The sequence below is a fragment of the Lontra canadensis genome, unplaced genomic scaffold (assembly GCF_010015895.1).
Source record: "Lontra canadensis isolate GAN:19392208 unplaced genomic scaffold, GSC_riverotter_1.0 scaffold91, whole genome shotgun sequence".
In the NCBI taxonomy this organism is placed as follows: domain Eukaryota; kingdom Metazoa; phylum Chordata; class Mammalia; order Carnivora; family Mustelidae; genus Lontra; species Lontra canadensis.
The window spans coordinates 3,712,314-3,728,078 of record NW_022631085.1 but is presented as its reverse complement, the minus strand read 5'-3'; the positions used below and the strand labels follow the sequence as shown (position 1 = coordinate 3,728,078).

Genomic DNA, 15,765 nt, shown 5'->3' with positions numbered 1-15,765 from the left:
TATTTCAAGTGTATTTATGCTTTTTTCCCTTCAGACTGCCTACTTTACCTAATCATAACTTATATGAAGTAAGTGTACAATAGGTTGTTTTACAGTTAGTATTGCCATATCTCCTCAAAATTGTTTTGTTTTGGGGCACCTGGGTGGCTCAGTCGTTAAGCATGTGCCTTTAGCTCAGGTCACGATCTCAGCATCCTGGGATGGAGCCTGCTGCCATAGGGCTCCCTGCTCAGCGGGAAGCCTGCTTCTCCTCTCCCACTCCCCCTGCTTGTGTTCCTCTCTATGTCTCTGTCAAACAAATAAATAAAATCTAAAAAAAAAAAAAAAAAAAAGTTTGTTTTGTTCTGTTTAAGAGAGGGATAGAGAGACTCTTAAGCAGGCTTCATGCACAGTGCAGAGCCTGACATGGGACTCGACCTCACAACCCAGAGATCTGAGCCAAAATCAAAAGTTGTACACTTGCTTAAGGGACAGAGACACCGAGGCGCCCCTCTCCTCAAAACTGTTTTTAAGAAATGCTACTCAGTTAAAGTTCGGAAAAATGTTAACTTTAGGGATCTAGTCCACGGATTTTCCATTTGTGTTCTTCTGAGTCTTAAGACTTCCAGGAATAACTTTGGGGAAGTAGGGATGGACAGGCAGTTGGGGCTTTTAGCTTCCTGCACCCCACTAAGGAGATCAGATCTGTTTTACGACAAGAGTTTTAACTTTCACTTGTAGAAGAAATCACTGAAAAAAGGAAGAAAAAAGTGAAGTATAGCGTGTAAACCTCTGGTGTACCATTTGAGAAGTGAAGAAACGAAGATTCAGAGAGGTAAAGCGACTGGCCTAAGGTTACAGAGCGAATGGGTGACAGAGCAGTGCCAGAACCCTGGTTTCCTGACTCCTGTTTCTGACCTTTCTGGTACATCACACAGACCCCAAAACAGATTACAAAATAACTGCGTAGCCACATCCAACACGATTTTACACGGGATAGAAAAATCATTTTAAAACTGCTGTTTGAAAAAAAAAAAAATTCACAATTTTAATGTTACCATGAGATGGGTTACAAAACAATCTCAAATGGTCTCTGTGTTCTCAGTTAATGATTGTGAGTAAGATGAGGAACAGATAATGGTAAAGAGAATGTATCTGAACTCCTCCGTCTACTGGTCATGTTCCTCATTACCCTTACCCTCTGTGACCCCCCAGGGTGTTCCCAATCTTCTGGCCAAATGAAAAGATAAACAGGTCTGTTTGATGAACCATACGAAAAGATAAACAGGTCTGTTTGATGAACCATACATCCCTGTTTCATGCTTGTAACACTTGCCCTGTCTAAAAGGTCCTTCTGCCTTTTGTCTTTCCATCTATTAAATCACAATTCAATACTTGCAAGAAACTGTGATGGATAAAACCACTTCGCTCTCTTGTATTCTCTTTAAAGACAGCAATACTGTTTTTGCTTAACCATAGACTCTGGATCTGGTACCTGACAAAAAGAACTGTATTTATGGGAACAGAAACACGTGTATATGGAAGAGAACATGTGAAACAGGGGCCATTCTAATATGCAACTGCCATTTATCCTTATGATTCCTTGACATCCTTTACTGCGGATTGTTTAAGAGATGATCTTTCCAGTATATTCTCTCCAATTAGATTATAAGCTCCCTGAAGGCAGGGATCCAGACAACTCATTTTGAGTGTTTTTGTAGGACTAGGGGCCTCAAGTCGGCTTGATTCTTGGACGGTCATGTTACATCCGAAACCCCTTCGGAAGACAGAGCATAATGGGCATCAACACACCGGCTCTAAGTACAACATGGCTAGCGCTTTCCTATAGGACTGGAACATGGTTTTTCAGTTGAAAGCACACAAAATAGCTGACTTAGTTTAGAACTCGCTTCTTATGAACAGTACTTATTTTTAAACACGAGAATTCACATGTGATGACAAGACACAGGAGGGAAACGCAGCTTCGCGTTCTCCGGTGTGAGTCTCTCTGTACAGAGCCCGGGCTCACTGAGAGGAATGGCTTACATTTAAATTGTTCTGGCTCCTCCTCTCATTTAGGAAGTGAAGTCGAGGGTGGAGCAGGTGGCGGAAAGTGGGTGGCTAGGGAAAATAACATTTATAGTTAACTTTCAGTAAATTAAATCTGAGTGTGATGGGACTCCAATGCCACACACCCTCCAGGGCTTAACTGGAGAAATCCAAAATATAAAGTGTTACCCAGCTGCAGGATAATAATACGCTCCGTCAAGGAATGCTCTAAGAAAAACGTGTATTTGTTCATTGGTTCCTTCAAACTAAAAACCATGCCTCCTCGGGCTTCTAGTGAGGGCAGCTGTGATTATCTAATTCATATTTCTTATCCTCAGTTCCTGTGACAGTGCCAGACAAGGCAGTTGCTAATACACAACAGAAGGGCAATAGCCAGACACAAACCTAAATGTGTGAATGATTTAAGTTTGTGTATCAGGGGATGTCTGGGTGGCACAGTCAGTTACGAGTCTGCCATTGGCTCAGGTCACGATCCCAGGGTCCTGGGATTGAGCCCCACATGGGGCTCCTAGCTCAGCGGGAGCTTCTCCCCATCTGTGGTTCCCCTGCTTGTGCTCTCTTTCTCTGACAAATACAATCTTTACATACATACATACGTGTAGACTGCTTGTTTAAAAAAAAGGTATCTATTATTCAGTATTTAGATTAAGATTGTTTTAGGCTCTTGAGGGGGAAAAGAGTAGTATTCTGTGCTAGGTTCCTAGGAAGAATGTCTTATCATTTTTTTTTTTTATTCCTTAGCACCAAGCACAGGATGTAGCACAGAAAAAGGGCTCAATGAGATCTGTGATCCTTGTTAATTACTAACAGTTACTGGACTGCTTCCTATATTCCAGGCATTACGCCAACTAATACTTTTATATGTATTATTTCCTGACTGATCCAAAGGCAGTTAGTATGCTTTAGGGCCGGAATTTATTTTTTTAATTTAAATCCAATTAATTAACTTAGTGTATTATTAGTTTCAGAGGTAGAGTTCAGTGATTCATCAGTCTTATATGACACCCAGTGCTCATTACATCGAGGGCCCTCCTCACTGTCCATCACCCAGTTACCCCACCGCCCCACCCCCCTCTACTCCAGCAACCCGGTTTGTTTCCTAAGATTAAGAGTCTCTTATGGTTTATCTCCCTCTCTTACTTCATCTGTGTTTTATTTTTCCTTCCCCTCCCCTATGATCCTCTGTTTTGTTTCTTAGATTCCATATATGAGTGAGATCATATAATTGTCTTTCTCTGACTTATTTCGCTTAGCATTCTATCCTCTAGTTCCATCCACATTGTTGTAAATGTCAAGATTTTATTTTTTGATGGTTGAGTCATATTCATTATGTATATATCCCACATTTCCTTTATTCATTCATCTGTGGATGGACATCTAGGCTCTTTCCACAGTTTGGCTATTGTGGACATTGCTGCTATAAACAGTGGGGTGTAAGGCCAGAATTTAAAACAAAGCCTGTACTACCCTAACCACTAGTGCTCTTAACCACTAGGCAATACTGCTTTTCAATTTTATAAAATAAGTAAACAAAGCAACTCACACTTTGAAAAAACCCTGTACTCAAAAGTCTTAATTAGAGCTAAGGCCTCCCACTAACCTTTTTAACAGTAGGCTCCAGGCCCAGCATGGAGCCCAAGGCAGAACTTGAACTCATGACCCAGGGATCAAGACCTGAGCTGAGATCAGGAGTCAGTGCTCAACTGACTCAACCATCCAAGTGCCCCAGACCTCATGTTAAGATGATCCTTCCTTGATTAATGTTTTCAGCTAAAGTGTATCAGAAGGCTCTCCTTAGTGGGAAAAATTCACAGTGTCAACTAGATGACTAGATAACCAAAAACTTATCTCCAAACCAGGGCATTTTCAAGAGTGAAGGAAGCACTATTAATAATTAAGCCATGACAATAGGTATAAACTGGGAGAGTCCTGGGCCAACCAGGATGTACAGGTACCCTGGCCTTGACTAAAACGTTCATTCCACGGCTCATGCCCTTGTTCCATCCAGTGGAGCCCATGGAAATGTCTATGGTCACGGCTGTCTGAGTTACAAGGTAAAATCAAAGACAACGTATAATTTGCAAAGAGTGCACCTGAAGTCCAAGTATTGCCGAAGATTTTTTTTCCTACCTATAAACACATCTGAATCCAAGTTCCCTCATTGAAATCTTGAACAAAGTGACCTAACTGAAAATCTGGGGCCTACCAGGAACAACTTCAGGAAAAAAGGTCCCTCTGTTAACGAAAAGGTCAACAGATTCCAACCAATCCTTTAGAGGCCAGGGGCCGTTAGCCGTTTCCTTCCCATTGTCTTTCCTACCGACCTTAAGCAAGCCAATCCAGGCTGTAAAGTATGTGAGTGTGGGGGGTTTTCAGATGCTTTTCTAGGAAAGGGAGTAGGAGGTCAACTCAGACTTTTGAGCTGGACACCCATGGCCTCTGCTCACCCATGTCCCTAAGTCTTAAAGAGGCTTGCAGCCATCAGACTGTTAAAACAGTGCAACAAGAGGACGGGAATGAGGATGGCGGCCTCCCAGTCCGGCCCGGAGGAGCCGACAGCCCGGGGCCCCACTCCTCGGTGCGCCCTCAGAGAACGGCGCCCAATTGCTCCCGTCGCCCTGGCCTCTGGCCGCGCTCCGGGCTGACCAAGCCTGTGACCGGTTCAAGTTGCAACATCTGTGGTTCCCACGTCTACTCCTGCTGTGCTGTGACCATTACAGAATTAGAAAACTAAACCAGTGTTTTAACCAGATTTTGACAGCACAACCAAGGAAAGATGAAATGGGAACTCGGAAAACAGATAGGACTGGAGAACCAAGCTTGGAAATGGCTGAAAACCACACATCTCTAAAAGATTAAGAAAAAGGAAATGCAAAAAAATATTTTAGGGTACAAGAGAAATGTGAGAAAGATTCATGCAAAAAGGACAGTGTTAAAAGAAAAATCTTGAAGATTATAATAAATTATTATAGTAAAAGTAAACACCATCTCTGGATGGGATGGGTATTAGAATGATCATAATATTCATGGACCTTCACTCAAGTACACAGATATATAATATATCAATAAAAACTTTTATAAAAATGAAAAAAAAAAAACAGTGCAACAAAGCATTTACAAAGTGTGTGTACCTAATCACGAAACCACTATATGCTCATTACCGACGATGCAGAGACAGCTATTAGACTGTTAGTTGTTAGATTGTAAATTCATAAATTATATTTCAGTTACGGCTGATTCTGCTGTGTAATGAAATAGATTCAGTATTTTTGCTTCAATTATGTCTCACAAAAGCACGTGGTATGGCTTAATGCAATTTCAAGGCTAAAGATGAACCATTCAATTGTTTGTATGATAAATTGTCACAGAACTGCAAGAGCTCATTTTATAAAACCAGCTCCACCATTCATTATTTTACAAACATTTAAGAGCCTTTTTTTTTTTTAGATTTTATTTATTAATTTGACAGACAGATCACAAGTAGGCAGAGCGGCAGGCAGAGAAAGAGAGAGGTAGGGAAGCAGGCTCCCCGCTGAGCAGAGAGCCTGATGTGGGGCTCTATCCCAGGACCCTGGGATCATGACCTGAGCTGAAGGCAGAGGCTTAACCCGCTGAGCCACCCAGGCGCACAAGAGCCATTTTTATACTAGTTGATTTTCATCACTTTCAGTCAGTGTGGAAGAGCAAAATACCCTGCCACTATCAGAAGAAATATTACACTTATAATGTTAAAACATCATGAATTCAAGTTCTCAAATGTTGGAGGAAAAAAGTCAAGAGTCAAATGAAGGGAAAACAGTAAAAGAAGTCATGGAGTAATTCTCAAGTTTTCCAAAAGCTAGTAGAAGTTCTAAATTTATCTGGAGTAGGGCTGCAGGGATTAATGAAAAAAAAAATCTCTTACTTTTGCTCTAGGCTAGAAATGTATTAATTCGGTATAAAGTAATGCTGGCACTATTCCTACCCTTATTTGGAAATACATCCTATTTGTTTTGTTCTATTTCATTTTTTGAAAATGATTTTATTTATTTGTCCGAGAGAGAGAAAGAGTGAAAGCACAAGCAGAGGAAGTGGCAGGCAGAGAGGGAGAAGCAGGCTCCCCATTGAGCAAGGAGCCCGATGGGGGGCTCGATCCCAAGACTCTGGGATCATGACTGGAGCCGAAGACAGGTGCTTAACTGACTGAGCCACGCAGGCATCCCAAGTTCTTTTTCATTTTTAAAAACCTGCTGATCATGACCTGCTAAGTTGATCTGACATCCCATATACAGGATGTAACCTGTGGTATGGATGTTGGGAGTTATTACCAAGCAGATAAATAATCATTTGTTAATAAAGTTTATTTACCAAGAAGTTTATAAGAACCTTTCAAAAGTGGAAACTGCAGTAGAAAAAGAATTTTAGGGCATAAAATTCAACAACAACTGCTCTACAGTCAATTTTAGAATGTTCTCACAGCTACCAATCGAGCTCTTGTATACATTTCCTCAGTGGAACCAAGTGTGACAGCAAAAATCATATACTTACTTTCAAATGAATTAGGAGGAAAAAAAAAATAACACCTTGAACCCTGAATTCTTAGACACTACTGTTTAGCAAAATCTAAGTTTAAAAACGGGGGCAGATTACAGAACAGAAAGCATATCTGGGACCCACTGTTAAGAGGCAAAAGGGAACTTTTAGGGGAGATGCGAATGTTCCGTATCTTGATCGTGCTCGTGATTCTATGCCTGTGTATAACCACCAAAATGCAACCTGGATCATCAAAGTGGGTACTCTTATTACACATAAATTGTCCCTCAATTTTAAAAAGGCGGGTGAACCGATTTAAAGTCAATTTAGAAGAAACATTAAGCAAATAATAGTGTAAATGGCATACTGATGTGGCAAAATTAAAAAATGGCATATGAATAATGGCTATTTAGGAAATACAGAGCTAACCCTTTAAAAAGAGACAGACCCCTGAAAGAGGGGAAAAGGAAGCATAAAATGTAATCTTAAAATCGAAAAAGCACAACATTCATCAATAGAAGTGATACTCTAGTTTTAATAAATGTTTTCATTGGCAGAATGTTCATAACTATTACCGAAGAAGAACTAAGGCATATGAGAATGCCAGCTGCTCATAGTGGACAGAAGACTGTGGTGTCATCAAATGCTAGTTTACAACATATGCATTAGACACGCTAAAAGAAAAAAATCACCACCTTGGAGTCTGAGTGGCTCAGTCGGTGAAGCATCTGCCTTCGGCTCGAGTCATGATCCTGGGGTCTAACCCCACATCGGGGCCCTGCTCAAAGGGGAGTCTGCTTCTCCCTCTCCCTCTGCCTCCCACCCCACTTGTGCTCTCTCTCATAAATAAACAAAAATCTTTAAAAAAAAATCACCCCCTTTCTTCAATCAAAGCAATCAGAAAAACTCTAAAATCCTGCTTGGGTTTTTTTTTTTTTTTAATGATTTTATTTATTTTATTTGAGAGCAAGTGAGCGAGAGAGGAAGCATGAGCAAGGAAAGGGGCAGAGAAGCAGATGCCCCAATGATCAGGGAGTCCAATTCGGGACTTGATCCTGGGACTCAATCCCAGGACTCCAGGATCATGACCTAAGCCAGAGGCAGCCGCTTAACTGACAGCTTAACTGACGCAGGCGCCCCAAAATCCTTTCTAACATACTAACTACTGTGGCCTTCTACATCTTTCTAAACAGGGTGAATTCCACAGAGTGATAATCATGCAACTATCATCAACTCTCTTAAAATCATTTCTTTTCCTCCCCAGTGAAGACACAGTGTCTGCTATCCAGCACTAGCTCAACAAGCACCCCAAACACTACGCATCTCTGAGCAGCACCAAGCAGCCACTCCAGGAACACAGCTGTTCCTTTCAGGTCAAGGACAAGAGAAAATTTTTGACAGGGATTCTCTGGGAAGTTGATATAGTGCCTTGCAAACCTGGCTTGCTGTCTTGGCATCTCAATTTCTCCATTTGTAAATACTTTTGCCTGATTTCAACAGAACAGTTTTTCACTAAGAACTAGGCACTACTGGGTGCCTGGGTGGCTCAGTGGGTTAAGCCTCTGCCTTCGGCTCGGGTCACGAACTCAGGGTCCTGGGATCAAGTCCCACATCGGGCTTTCTGCTCAATGGGGAGCCTGCTTTCTCCCTCTCTCTCTGCCTGCCTCTCTGCCTACTTGTGATCTCTGTCAAATAAATAAATAAAATCTTAAAAAAAAAAAAAAAAGAACTAGGCACTACTGCCTGTGTCTTCTAAGAAGTGGATACTCTTGGAAAACCTTTTTAACTATCATAGACTCTGCTTGAGTGTGTCTGTGAGAACAGGAAGACATACTGTAATCACTGGCTCATTAAGGAGCTTAAGATTCCTAGGTGAAGAATATTCAAATATTCCATCGGGCATTAGGATCTAATCTTACCAATTCATCAAGAGGAGAGGCAAAACAGAACATATGGGGAAAAGAAGGGGCAAAAATAGACAGCAGGGAAGTAAGAATCTGGTAGAGATAAGGAGGCAGCAGTCAGTAACATCAGATCAAACCTGTCACAGAAGCATGCAGAGGGTTTAGAAAGGCATTCAGATCACTCGTCTTAAGATATGTGTTGGGAACGCTAGGGATTCAAGTCTAAGTTTCAACAACGTATTCCTAGAGACCACTCCTCTGAAGAATCAATCCATTCAGGCTTTATATATATCATGAATAAATGCTTCCCAACAACTACACAGATGGAAAAGTACCACACACCAGGCAAGCTCTATTTCTAAGACGTTTACTAGTTCATCTGGAATCACACACTCATTCTGGAACACACAAAAAAACTGCCTACAAAAAAGCAAGCTAGAGTCCCTTGAAAATAGAAATCTTTCACTGAGATGTGCTTCTTATAGGGAGTGCTTCCTAGGACTTGGTGGGGATGGAATCAGAAAGATAAAGATACCCATTATCCTCACCAGTATCACTCTGTCCCTTACTGAATGGGAACTCTGTAGCGCTAACGCTCCTAGCCACGTCTCTCTGAGGAAAGGAACCCACCGATTCTGAAGCCTTTGTGTGGTATCTATGCATCTCCAGACCTTCAACGTTGAACTGTGAAAGTGCCTACATTCAACTGTTTTTAATGCACAAAACCCACACAACCTCATAGGATTCCACCTAATACAATGTACAGTCTAGTAAGTAATTCAGTCTCGCTACGGTCCTAGGTCACTGTGGCTCAATGTTCCATGTCATGGAGTCCCATTTTATTTTTTAAGTAGGCTCCCCACCCAGCAGGGAGCCCAACACGGGGCTTCAACTCATGACCCTGAGATCCTGACATCGAGACCTGAGCTGAAATCGAGTCCGACACTCAACCCAACTGAGCCACCCCAAGGAGTTACATTTTAAGGTGAAGGCTTTATCTTGCTGTTTCTGCTTTTCCACATATAGGAAGAAGGTTTTATTAGAAGAGTGTACTCCTCCCTCAGTTCTTTTAAACTCAGAATGCATTTTCCACAGAAATAAAAAGTGGACAGGGTCCCAGGCTAGACTGCAAAGATTATGCAACTTTAAGGCAACTAAATATTTAGCATTTGATAAAGCAAAAAACCACAAAACAGAAATCAAACAAAAAAATAAAAAATAATATTTTGTTTTGAATATTGCTTCGAAAAATAGATGTAAGCTAGATTTTGGATATTTTCAAAGTGACTGGAAACATATTTTTTAAATATCTGATTTAAACTTCAAAATGTGAAAAGGGGTTTCCTTTCCCTTATGATCTACCAGCAATTAATATGAGGCACAATTGTATTGTAAAGTAAGCATTTACATTTTATTTACATTTTTTAGAAACTAGAAAAGACAGGGTTCTGATAGTCTACCTAAAGAATCTCTTCTACAAAAATCTTTCCTGGCCACTCAATTCCATGCATTCCCCTTTTTATCCTTAATACTTGTTATCCCACCATGCTATAGAAGGATTTGTCGAAACAGGTACATCCCTACCAGAACATAACCTCCTGCAAGATCAGGTCTTACTCACTTCATGTTTCTCTCAGCACGGGGCTCTGACCATAGCCGGGCTTCAAGAAAAATTATAACTCAAAGCAGGCCACTGCTTTAGGTGAAAACAGCTGACATTAAACACAGGCAACTCCTCTCTATAATTTTAACTCATAATCCTAGATCTGGTGGCACACACAATGCACCATCAACGGCTCGGTCACTGACTGCCTCTGCAATCTTGAATAAATAAAAAATCCCCGAGGCCATAAATTTTCAGGATCAGGAACTTTGTACCATATTTTCCTGGACACCCAGCATTTGATAATCATTTACCACGTTGGCCACCAAGCACCTGTATGCAAAACCCTTACACGAGGATGATATAGGAATCAGCATTAAATGAATGTCAAAATTATAGGCCATCATCTCCCGTCCCCTTTTCTTGTAAGGTCTACAAAGTCAAACCACAGAAAATGGTTCTTTCCCCCTCTTTTTTTTTTTTTCATTTGAGAATGGTTATTTCAAACATGGCTAATAGGTATTCCTTTTGTGCGCTTTTAAAATACAAAACAGGAATAGAAATTCTGGTCTTCTTTATCAGTAATAATCAGGAACGTTACAGTCACGTTCCTATTGCTCCTTAAAAACTTACCATCAGGAAGATGAAACAATTTTCCAAAAACAGATCCAAAGGGGGTGGGGGAGAAGTTTTGCTTAGAAGGAATACAGGAAAAAATGGGTTGGGTTACAATTATTTTGATCAGAAGCAAGGTCAAAGTTGCCTCTTGCAGACAAAAAGTAAATATGCAACAAATAAACGAGCCCCACTCCTAGTGCTGCCCAAGAGAATCGTCTGTGGTCACGGAAATGTTCTATGTCCGCTCTGTCCGGTCGCGCAGCCACGAGCCACACCGTCACTCTAGAGCACTTGAAAAGTGCCGACTGAGGAACTGCATTCTAGATTTTAATCTTAACTAATCTGAATTTAAGAAGCCAAATACAGCTAGTGTCTCCCCTACTGAACGGTGCAGCTTCAGATTTTCTAAGTCCATGCGTCTCAACCAGAGGCAGTCTCCCCACCCCCCGGGGAACAACTTCTTCATTCGCCGACTCTGGTTCTCACACTACAAGAAATGCTACTGATGGAGACCAGAGATGCAGTTCAACATTCTACAATGCACTGGCCAGCTTCTCCCAACACGGCATTATCCAGCCCAGCATGCCAGCACAGCTGCGTTTAAGTTTACTCAAGGCTGGAATTAAAGTAAATGCAAATAAATTGTAATACGCTTTGTCCAAACATAATACCCAGGAAGAACAAGCTTTATTAAGGAACAGGAAAAGGTCTGGGCTGTTGTACAAGTTTAAAGGAGCAGGTCTTTACTGAAAAGTGTATGCAGGTGTGTTAACTTAAGATCTAAAGCATCAGAATTGTTATTTCTTGTGGCATTTTTAAAACTTGATTATTAACCTAAGTAAACACTGTGAGACTATGAGATAGGGCCTTGCCCCTTAATGAGTTGGACACAGAGTACCGGGGGGCTGAGGCCCTTACACCTACTCTTCTAGTCCGAATGCCTTGCCCTTTCAACTGACCTGTCTTGGTTTCTTGAGACCTCACTAATTTCAGATACAGCGGAGAGTACTGGGAAAGAGGAGCGGTCAGGACAAGAAAACGTCTCTGTCATGGCAGGTCTCACATCTACATATTATGTAAAGAAAAGGCAAGAGTACAGAATTATATTTGGACCAAAGGAAATGTACTGACTGATTGTACTAGATGAGGACGGACTACTACATTCAGAGAGAACTATTACTTGAAATTAGAGGATGGGAATCAAGTAACATTGTGGTTTCTGTAGCCAGTGTAAATTATGCAAGGATCCGTTTAAATGGGATCATTCAGGACTGCTCAAATAGTTTTATATTAGCAATGTACAATTTAGCAGAACAGCCTATCCCTCAAAGAAACAGGAATAGCAGACACAATTCAATGTTTTTACTTTGATTCAAACTCTTTTTCAGAACACGAAACCCTCAACGTTCACATAGCAATTCTTTTTCTTTTCTGCCCACTTAGCACCAACTGAAATCGCTCATTAGATGTGAACAGGGAATATAAAAATAAGACACAGTCTTAGTCCTCAAACACTTGCATTCAGAATTTCCACACTGGCCTAAGGCAGAAACTTCCAGCCCACACATTCTGAATTCCTCAGAGATCACTGCCATTTTTGTGAATGCTCCAGCCGTAGGCACTCTGGAATTTCATCGCACTTCAGATCCTCATTTGGAGAGTTTACGATCCTTTGGCATCGATCAACATTTATAGGGAGAAACCAGTATAATCGACTAATTAAACACCAGAAAAGTAGTATTTTTAAAGCGGGATTCCAACCCACTGTTTTTGCAGATTTGCCTGTAAGAAACTATTCTTGGAGGAAAGGTCACGCCAGTTCTTTAGGTTTCTAACTGAAAAGACACAACGCCCATCCTGTCTTATGAAACTGGACAGGAAACAACACAGAAGAGGCAATTTTAGTATCATTTTATATTCAACTACTGGCCTAACACAGGTGACCTAGACCAGGGGTTCTCAGCCTCAGCATGACTAACATTTTAAGCACATATTCTCTGGTATTGAGGCTGTCGGATGCAAGGTGGAATGTCCACCAGCATCCTTAGCCTCTAACCACTAGGCGCCAGCAGCACCTCCAGCCGCCCCCCACCCGGCACCCCCCTCAGCTGTGACAACCAAAATGTCTCCAAACAAGCTGCAAAATGTCCCCTAGGGAACAAAACTGCAATGGTGGTTGAGAATCACTGACCTAGCCTGTAACTCAAAAGTACCACAAGGCAGGGGTGCCTGGGTGGCTTAGATGCTCAGCATCTGCCCTTGGCTTTGAGGAAAACCTGCTTCTCCCTCTCCCTCTGCCTGCAGCTGCCCTGCTTGTGCTTGCTCTCCCTCAAATAAATTTAAAAAAAAAAAAAAAAAAAAGGTACCACAAGGTAGACACCGTGTACTAATCAAAAGCCTGGAAAGACTTTATTCCTAGCCAGCAAAACACATAAGGTTAAAAACATAATCTTCTTCTATTCTTGACTGTCTTCCACCCAATTTATAAGAAACCTTCCATGCAATTTATGAGGTGTAAGCTATACATCCGGCTGAACTGGTACAACTACTCCCTTCAACTTTCCAGTGACAAGAGAACCAATCTACAGCAGATGCCACACTGGGGCGGGGGGGGGGGCACACCATGACAAAGTGTGACATTTCTGCCAGTTCAAAACCAAAATAAGGCAGCACTGCTCCCGAATTCTGCATGCACAAAAGAACAGGGTCTGCACGAGTGGACTCACAAGCTCGAAGACGAAGAACCTGGAGGGAAGACAGGTATCCAAGCACTGGTTCTCATCTACCAGCCCTAAATCAGGGACAATCAGAATCCATCCCCCTTGCCAGAGCAGTGAGCCAGGTACATCCCGCAGCTGCGCCCCCAGGGCAAACCAGAGGAAAGCGAGGCTATCTGGGCACTTCGGATTCCCACCCACTCCCCCACCGGAAAGGGGGAATAGCAGAGCCCCCAAAACGCAACTCACCACCTACAGAAGACCCATCCCTTCTCGACCTCGGGGCCAGGGGAGGAGTGGGCTCTTCACAGGTGTTCACAAACTACAGCGTCAGAATCACGTGCGGGAACTTGTTAAACAGGCAGCTCCCCGTCCCGCCCCCACTGAGGGTCCGACCCCACTGCCGAAAATCTGGCTGTTTACCAACGGCCCCAGGGGATCCCTAGTCATGCTGAAGTTGGAAACCCACTGCTTCAACCCTGTTTCCCCACTGACTTGAAGACCACAGAAAACCTACAGGCTTGCAGTTGGCTCCGAAACCACCAGAGCTTCTGTCCACGCTCTTCTGGGGCCGCAAGTGTGTAGCTGTCACCCGAAAGGGGGAACCGAGCTCGGGCAGGCCCCAAGGTCGGCCCCGCGGCTCCCGCACCCGGCTATGCGCAGAACCGGCCCGGCCTCTCTCGGGCCACGGGGACCCGAGGGGCTCCCGGCCCCATGACGTGACCAGGCCTCAGCCGCGAGCGCCCAGCCGGACGCCCTCGCGGCCAGGCCTCCTCAGGCAGGGCCAGTTAGCCCCTGGGCCCCTCCCCGGTCACAATGGCAGCTCGCGACCGGGAAACAGTCGCCCCGGAGCCAGGAGACCCCGGGCCGCAACGCCGCCACCTACCCCCTCCCCCCAGCCCGAGTACGGACCTTCTCCAGGGACGCGTCCATGGCTGAGGCGGCCGGCGGAGCCCGATGGAGGCTCCGCGGTCCGAGCGCTACTTCCGCCTCCCGCGGCCCGCCGCGGTATCCACGCTGGCAGCGCTGACGTCCCCCGCGGCCGCGGCCGGCGGGGCGGAGACGAGGAGGAGCTCCTGGCGTCGCCGCGGGGTGGGAAATCTGCGGGGCTAGGGGAGGCGGGGAGGCGGGGAGGCGGGGAGGCGGGGCGGGCCCCTCGGGGTGGGCGAGGCCCCTCGGGGTGGGCGGGGCCCTCTGGGCTTCCGTACCTGGCCGTCACGCCGGCCAGCCCTAACGTTCCCAGGTGAGGGGGGGAGGCACTGTGGAGTCGTTCCCAACACTCAGAAGCCCATCGTAGGCTTCGGGGTAGACATATCATAACCGCCAGTGATCACTCCTGTGCTGAGAGTCTGGAAATGCTAGTGATGCACCTGTATTTCCGGGCCTAGGCTTCCAAGCTGTCCCCACTGTCAACATCCCTCAGGAATGGAACAGGCCATGCACCACGGAAGGGCGGGGCTGGAGAGCGCCCCCGCGCCTGCGCAGGATCGGCCGTTGACTAGGCGCCCCAGGAGTTTGCGGGGCTTCAGGTGTAAGGTTCTCCAGTGACGCGTGTTCAAAAAAGGTGCTAGTGCGATCTGGGGTATTTGTCTCGGATCCTCCCGCAGGATCCAAGATGGAAAAGACTTTGAGACAGCTGGTCCAGCTTCCTCCATTATGTGGAGCCGTAATTATGACTGGTCAGGTGATAATAATAATAATACAAATAATAATAGTTCGCTGCTCCTGTTCCACTTTATAGTGCAAGCGACCCTGTGATGGAGAGGTCGTTACCCATTTCCCAGTGCCAGTCTAGGTGGGATCCAGACGCAAGCACCCTCACTGCGGCGCCTGTCCAGTACGCATCTTGCCTCCATAATCGCTCCCCTTCTTGCCGTACAAGCATGTGTTTCTCACGAATGCGAGAGGGCATGCATTTGCTTATTCCTTTAATGAGGAAGACTGCAACAGACTTGTCTCCCACGTTTGCAGCCACTAAAGCACTTCACCAAAGACCGATGACGTTACAACCACAAAACCATACCCTTTCTCGCCTCTTCTGTGCGCATCTCTTCCGAAATCTGCGTAAATGACTGGGTCACATTTTCAGTGTAGTAATTACATGTTTTGTGCTATCTAACTTGTGTTTGGTAAATTGCCCAGTTATGTTAATAAAATTGTTTTCTACCGAAAGAAGCCTTGTGTGCCGGTTCAGAGCAAAACAAATAATTTTTTTCCAATTTATTATGAAAATGTTTAGGGACCCTTGGGTGGCTCTGTCGGCTAATCATCTGCCTGCTGCTCGGGTCATGATCCCAGGGTCCTGGGATGGAGCCCCACATCTGGCTCCTCGCTCAGCAGGGACCCTGCTTCTCCCTCTGGC

The 15,765-nt window shown here is 44.2% G+C and overlaps 1 protein-coding gene across 4 annotated transcripts in view; it reads right to left on the bottom strand.

The window, feature by feature from the left end:
* PDXDC1 (pyridoxal dependent decarboxylase domain containing 1) overlaps positions 1-14,556 on the bottom strand; it is a 51,490-nt gene extending 36,934 nt beyond the window's left edge. For 2 of the 4 annotated variants that reach the window (XM_032836252.1, XM_032836251.1), the window contains exon 1: positions 14,316-14,446. In XM_032836252.1, coding sequence (XP_032692143.1) covers positions 14,316-14,336 — 21 coding nt within the window. In that variant the 5' untranslated portion in view covers positions 14,337-14,446. Of the gene's footprint in view, positions 1-13,920; positions 13,954-14,315 lie in introns of those variants that run through there. The other 2 variants (XM_032836254.1, XM_032836255.1) reach the window with 2 other exon arrangements.
* Between the last annotated feature and the right edge of the window lie 1,209 nt (positions 14,557-15,765).